The 7,500-nt window shown below is 48.9% G+C and overlaps 1 protein-coding gene across 1 annotated transcript in view; it reads left to right on the top strand.

The window, feature by feature from the left end:
- Positions 1 to 7,500, top strand: part of mast1b (microtubule associated serine/threonine kinase 1b) — a gene marked incomplete at both ends in the record, with an annotated part of 77,632 nt that overhangs the window by 60,455 nt on the left and 9,677 nt on the right. Inside the window, 4 exons of the mRNA XM_080524045.1 lie at positions 1 to 195; positions 4,066 to 4,204; positions 5,370 to 5,502; positions 7,247 to 7,412. The exon at positions 1 to 195 is cut by the window's left edge and continues 14 nt beyond it. Coding sequence (XP_080380171.1) covers positions 1 to 195; positions 4,066 to 4,204; positions 5,370 to 5,502; positions 7,247 to 7,412 — 633 coding nt within the window. The remainder of the gene's footprint in view (positions 196 to 4,065; positions 4,205 to 5,369; positions 5,503 to 7,246; positions 7,413 to 7,500) is intronic.

Below are 7,500 nucleotides of genomic sequence, written 5' to 3'. Positions count from 1 at the left end.
TCCGGCACCTGGAGACCCGTCAGCGCTTCGCCATGAAGAAGATTAACAAGCAGAACCTGATCCTGAGGAACCAGATCCAGCAGGCCTTCGTAGAGAGAGACATCCTCACCTTCGCTGAGAACCCCTTCGTGGTCTCCATGTTCTGCTCCTTCGAGACCCGCAGACACCTCTGCATGGTCATGGAGTATGTGGAGGGTAAGAATGTGTGTGTGTGTGTGTGTGTGTGTGTGCGTGTGTGCTAGTGTGTGTGTGTGTGTGTGTGTGTGTGTGTGTGTGTGTGTGTGTGTGTGTGTGTGTGTGTGTGTGTGTGTGTGCGTGTGGATAGTGTGTGTGTGTGTGTGTGTGTGTGTGTGTGTGTGTGCGACTGTGCATGTGTATGTATGTGTGTGTGTGTGTGTGTGTGTGTGTGTGTGTACAATGTATGTGTGTTTGTGTGTGTGTGTGTGTACAGTATGTGTGTGGCGCATGTGTGTGTGTACAATGTATGTGTGTGTGTGTATGTCTACTGTAACCCCCTCCCTGACAGCCAAGAACCTTGGAGTGATCCTGGATAACCGACTATCCTGTGCGGAGAACATTGCAGCAACGGCTCGCTCCTGCAGATTCTTCCTACAACATCAGAAGGATACGACCATTCCTTTTTTTTTTTTTACTTTCTTTTTATTGAGATGTTACAGATATACAAAAATGATACTTTTCAGTTTTGGTTTGTTTTTTTCACAAAACACGAACATGTCCCAACCCTCCCCCCCCACCCCACAAAATCCCAAGTGGTGCATCCCAGGATGAAGGATATAAATAAATAACAATAAATAATAATAATAATAATAACAGTGGTGATAGGTAATGAAGACAGTACAGGTTTAGATAAGTAAACAAAGAAATAAAGAAAAATAAAGTGCAATTCATTTGTAAGTGAGGATAGATGAGATGGTTGTGTTGGTCTATGATATCATGTCTGTTATGATTGTAATATTATGTCCCTCTCTAGAACGGTTTTTAGTTTGTTGAAATAGGATATTATTAGTGGTAAGTAAGTGGTAAGTGGACTGCATTTATATAGCGCCTTTTTTGCTGCTCCAAAGCTGCTCCAAAGCGCTTTACAACGGCCTCTCATTCACCCATTCACACACACATTCACACACTAATGGCGGCAAGCTGCCATGCAAGGCGCTGGCCCGCTCACTGGGAGCAATTTTGGGGTTCAGTGTCTTGCCCAAGGACACTTCGACATGTGGCCAGCCGGGGCTCGAACCGCTGATCTGCCAACCTTGTGATCATTAGACGGCGACTCTACCTCCTGCGCCACAGCCGCCCCATTATTGGGTTCCAGGTGAAATAAAAGCGGTCTTTGGACCCCCTAAGTGTGTATTTAACTTTTCCAGTTTCAAGTGAAGCATATGGTCAGTCAACCATAAGGAGGAATTCGGTGGTTTGGGGGATTTCCAAAAAAGCAAAATCCTCCTACGAGCAAGTAGAGTGGCAAATGCCACAATGTCTTTATGCTTGTTAATAATCTGTTGGTCAGTTGGCGCTATGCCAAAGATAGCTGAGTAGGCGTTAGGTTGCAGGTTCAGATTTAGTGCCTGTGAGAGGGTCCTGAAAACTGCTGACCAATAATCAAATAATAAGGGACATGACCAAAACATGTGTGTTAGCGATGCCGGAGCGTTATGACATCTGCTACAATTCTCATCTACGTTAGGATAGATTCTGGCTAGCCTAGATTTGGAAAGGTGAATTCGATGCAGGACCTTAAATTGGATTACGCCTAGTCTAGCACATGATGTGCTCCCGTTAACTCTCGTCAGAGCCTCAGTCCAGGAGTCATCGGGTATTACGTCCCCTAGCTCCTCCTGCCATTTCTCTTTAATTTTGTGGAGGGAAGTGTCTCCGAGGGATGATATGCTAGAATAAATACTTGAAATTAGGCCTTTTAGATTGGGAGGAATTTGGAGGATATCATCTATAGCAGAAGGTTGTGGTGCATTTGGGAAGTTTGGATCCAAATTTTTAATGAAATGTCGGACCTGGAGGTATCGAAAATAACTTGAGCGGGGAAGGTTGAATTTTTGAGAGAGGTGATTAAAGGTCGAGAAGACGCCCTCAGTATAGAGATCTTTAAATTTGGAGAGACCGAGTCTTTTCCATAAGGCGAAAGCATTGTCTATTCTGGCGGGGACAAAAAGGTGGTTATTGCAGATAGGGGCTAGGTTGGAGAAATCTTTGATACGACCATTCCTTACCAGAGAGGCAGCGCAACTCTTGACCCAGGCACTGGTCATCTCCCGCCTGGATTACTGCAATGTACTCCTGGCTGGGCTCCCCGCTTCAGCCATTAGACCTCTGCAGCTCATCCAGAATGCTGCTGCCCGGCTGGTATTCAACCTCCCCAAATACTCGCATGTCACACCTCTCCTTCGCACCCTGCACTGGCTCCCGATAGCAGCTCGCATCAGATTCAAGACCCTGGTGCTTGCATACCAGGCAGCTGGGGGTTAGTCCTTCGGTGTTCAGCTGCAGTATTCTGGGTTCGAGGTCAGCAGACCTCTCCCCCGGCTGCTGCCGAACACCAGCCCGGGTGAGGGGCCCTGGTTGGCAAACTTTGTTTCGCTTCTTGCTTTTGGCAGTCATTAGCTACTTACGGGGGGCACCACGAGAAGGTGTTTGCCACGCCACATCAACATGCACGGATGCTGAGTGCTCTCTATTCGCTTGTCTAGCTTTAGAGACCCCAGTGCGGCAGGATGGGCGGACTATATGTGGCGCGCGGAGTGGGAGGCTAACACCTCCAAACTCCGCGACCACATCCCAGTCGCCGGCGCTGAGCCCCTCGGGATGGACTTGCCAAGGCTATCCTGGGTGAGGCTCAATCGTCTCCGGACCGGCGTCGGGCGTTTCCGCTCATCAATGCACAGATGGGGCTTGGCCCCAAATGCGTCGTGCGAGTGTGGCGCAGAGGACCAAACCGCAGACCATATTATCCTGGATTGCCCGGTGTACCACCCACCCAACGGGATGCATGGTCTGTCGGTTTTAGATGACGAGACGATGACGTGGCTTCTGGAGGGGTGTCCAGAAATATAGCCCGGGTGAGCCCCTCAACCAGGTCTCGGGGTGGTAAAAGGGTAGCCCCTCGGCCCCGAGCCTGGTGGAGTGGAGAGGAAAATCAACTACCCATACGCCGAAGAAGAACCAGGCAGCTAAAGGGACAGCCCCTGCCTACCTGAAGGAAATGGTAACCCCCCAAACCCCTGCCCGCTCACTCCGCTCCTCCACCTCGGCTGGCCGACTGGCCCCACCTCCTCTACACAGCAGTCGGGCTGCCCGATCACGTCTCTTCACAACACTGGCTCCCCGCTGGTGGAATGAGCTCCCCACGGCTGTCAGAACGGCAGAGTCACTACCCATCTTCCGTCGTAGACTGAAGACCCATCTCTTCAGGTTACATCTTAACTGCTCCTCCTGAGACATCTTCTGACCCTCACCACTACGTCTCCTAAAGACACCCGCTTTCCCCTCTACTGTGTCCCTAAGAACTTCTATTGCCCACCTTGTACTGTCTCTCAGTTTCTCCAGTAAATTAAAAAAAATAAAAGGTTTTAGAAGAAGGTGATAGGGAGAAGGTTTTTCCTTCTATCAGTGGCCCCGGGCCCGAGCTAGATTACTCTTCCTGCAACGAATGGTGGATTGCTGATTCACATGCTTAGTATTCAAATGCATTGATTGTAAGTCACTTTGGAATAAGGCGTCTGCTAAATGCCAAAAATGTAAAATGTAAATGTAAATGTGTGTGTGTGTGTGTACAGTATGTGTGTGCGCATGTGTGCGTGTACAATGTATGTGTGTGTGTGTACAATGTATGTGTGTGTGTGGGTGTACAATGTATGTGTGTGTGTACAATGTATGTGTGTGCGTGGGTGTACAATGTATGTGTGTGTGTGTGTGTGTGTGCATGTGTACGTGTACTGCATGCCCTTAGTCTCTGCGTAGAGAGCAGCATTGTGAGCGTGGATGTTGACGTCAGCCATCTTAATGAAGCCTGCTGGGTGTGTGCTCCTCCAGGGGGGGACTGTGCCACCCTGCTGAAGAACATCGGGGCACTGCCCGTGGAGATGGCTCGCATGTACTTCGCTGAGACGGTCCTGGCCCTGGAGTACATCCACAACTACGGCATCGTGCACCGGGACCTCAAACCAGACAAGTATGACCTCAAACTAGACAAGTATGACCTCACACCAGACAAGTATGACCTCAATCAAACAAGTACGACCTCACACCAGACAAGTATGACCTCACACCAGACAAGTATGACCTCACACCAGACAAGTATGACCTCACACCAGACAAGTATGACCTCACACCAGACAAGTATGACCTCAAACCAGACAAGTATGACCTCACACCAGACAAGTATGACCTCAAACCAGACAAGTATGACCTCACACCAGACAAGTATGACCTCACACCAGACAAGTACGACCTCAAACCAGACAAGTATGACCTCACACCAGACAAGTATGACCTCAAACCAGACAAGTATGACCTCACACCAGACAAGTATGACCTCAAACCAGACAAGTATGACCTCACACCAGACAAGTACGACCTCACACCAGACAAGTACGACCTCAAACCAGACAAGTATGACCTCACACCAGACAAGTATGACCTCAATCAGACAAGTACGACCTCACACCAGACAAGTATGACCTCACATCAGACAAGTACGACCTCACACCAGACAAGTATGACCTCACACCAGACAAGTACGACCTCACACCAGACAAGTACGACCTCAAACCAGACAAGTATGACCTCAAACCAGACAAGTACGACCTCACACAGCCTCGGTTGTTGTGAAGAGACTGATGTACGGAACAGTGGCGGATTTAGAGTTTTAGAGTTCGATTTTTAAACCTGTCGAGTGTTAACTAGAAAAATTCAAATTATATAAAAATGTTATATCTTTGCACTCGATCAAATTTCAGGACTCTCCTTTTCGTTTTCCTAGATATGTGCATTCTACCACCCAGTATCCTTAATCAAAATCACATCAGGATAAGCTAGTATAAAGCTATGTTGCAGTTTTTCTGTGTAGGGGGCAGGCTAATTTACAAGCGGCCAACTAGTGGTCGTTGCGTGTAAATAGCAGCTTCCCGTTGTAAAGACTGTGGTTTTTGACCCCACATTTGACCCCAGAGGTGGCTCTTATAGTAGGTAAAAAATGCACGACTGTTCTAGTGTTAAGGTTTGGGAAAGGTTTCTGTTTTGGTCGGTCACTTCATAGCAGGACGGTTAGCAGTGTTCGTGCGAAGGAAGTGTGTTTTGAGGGGACAATGAGTGTGTGACCTTTGACCCCTCTGTAGTCTCCTGATCACCTCCATGGGCCATATCAAGCTGACAGACTTTGGCCTGTCCAAGATGGGTCTGATGAGTCTCACCACCAACCTGTACGAGGGCCACATCGAGAAGGACACCAGGGAGTTCCTGGACAAACAGGTGTGTGTGTGTGTGTGTGTGTGTGTGTGTGGGTGGGTGTGTGTGTGTGGGGGGGGGGGGGGGGGGGGGGGGGGTGGGTGGGTGTGGGGGGGTGTGTGTGGGGGGTGTGGGTGGGTGTGGGTGGGTGGGTGTGTGGATGTGTGTGTGTGTGTGTGTGTGTGTGTGTGGATGTGTCTGTCAGTTTTTTTGTTTGTGTGTGTGTGTTTGTGTGTGGATGGGTGAGTTTGTGTCTTTGTGTGTGTGTGTGTGTACACCACAGTATATAATGTACAAGCCGAAACTTAAACAAAGGGTCGCAAAAGGGTCTCGAAACTTAAACAAAGGGTCCTTTTTTTAAATCATTTTTGTTCAAGTCAGTTAAAAAGACAAATGGGATTATTTTGGAGATATAATTATTCCCAGTGAAATGTTGACACTTACAGACTGAATCCTAACTCTGTGTTTGTTCTGTTTAATGGCTTCATTTTCATACAAAGACAAACTGCGTGTGCCCCGCGGTGGTGTAGCGGTCTACGCACTGGCCACTAGTGTATGCTGCCCACCGGGGCCGGGGTTCGTATCCCGGCTCGCCAGATCCAGATATGGCCGAGGCACACGGGAAGCGGCATATTGGGCGGCCGCTTCCGAGGGCGGTATAGGAGTATTTCTGGACAAGGATCCGTCGCGCAACACCGCCCCCTGGGTGCCGGAATAACGGTGCTGGGCTCGAGGAGCCAGTCAGCTAGTCTGCCTGGCGGCCTCTTCTGGGACTGCCGGCCACGGGGTCGTGCGGCGGATCCTATGCAATAGGCAGGGGATAATTGGATGCTAGGTTGGGTTCAATTGGCTACCAAATTGGGTGAAAAAGGGATAAAATCTGGAAGAAAAAAAAAAAAAAAAAAAAAAAAGACAAACTGCGTGTGCCGTTTTCAGAAGCGTGAAGAAAGGAACCGATAAACATCAGACACAAACGAGGAGCCAACGTGCCTCAGCTCATCTCTCTCTCTGCCATTTGTTTATTCCCTCCTTTTTGGGACGCTTCTGCTGTCAATTAAATCCCTAATCACGACTTGGCCAGGCTTCTTCTCCGCAGCCAAAAATCTGTTTGCGTCTTATGAATCTACCCATCTACCCCATCTGCACATGAAAAACCAATTCCAGAGCTTTCATGTCTCATCCTGGCGTCCCTAGCATTGATCCCCTCAGCTCAGCAGAAGCGTGCTGGCCCCACGTGTCTCCCACGCAGTTTCTGGAGAAAAAAACTAAAACTAAAAACAAGCTGGTTATTTTCCTTCCCTTTTTTTGCGGGGGGGGGGGGGGGGGGGGGGCAAATGTCTGAATTAAGAACGACAAACACCAACAGAATACGTGGTCTGGTCTGGTCTGGACGACAAACCATTAGAACAACACAGCTTTACGTGACAGTCGAATTATTTAAGTATCTAAATAGAAAATAGAACAAGGCAGCCTGCTTTCTTCAGATTGTATAGAAAAGGTATGTAATTCTCTTTTGCAAAAGGAGAACAGTTTACAAGCATAACAGACCGAGTCTGTCAGTGAAATTCTTCTCAGAAAAGTTAAGTTCAAGGCACAGAGCCTAGCTTTTTATGTACATGTAACAGTCCTCAGGTAAAATATAAGCCAATCACAGGGATTTCCCACAGTGTGCATAGGCGATGTGTCCAGAAACCACACAGAAACAACATGGCCGCCGCTTCTCACCAAAAAGGTGTGTTTTGTCCCCCCCTCTCTTGTTCCCTGTCAGGTGTGCGGCACGCCAGAGTACATCGCCCCTGAGGTGATCCTGACGCAGGGCTACGGCAAGCCGGTGGACTGGTGGGCGATGGGCATCATCCTGTATGAGTTCCTGGTGGGCTGCGTGCCCTTCTTCGGGGACACGCCCGAGGAGCTGTTTGGACAGGTCATCACAGGTGAGGGGTTCAGGGGTCAGGGGGTCAGGGAGTGGGGACATGTCTAGCACTCCTTGTGTTTTCTTTGAGGCTGATGAAAACCTTCCTC

Source organism: Nansenia antarctica (assembly GCF_963989245.1).
Source record: "Nansenia antarctica genome assembly, chromosome: 2".
Lineage (NCBI taxonomy): Eukaryota > Metazoa > Chordata > Actinopteri > Argentiniformes > Microstomatidae > Nansenia > Nansenia antarctica.
The sequence above is the reverse complement of the archived record's forward strand: the minus strand, read 5'-3'. Positions and strand labels throughout refer to the sequence as shown.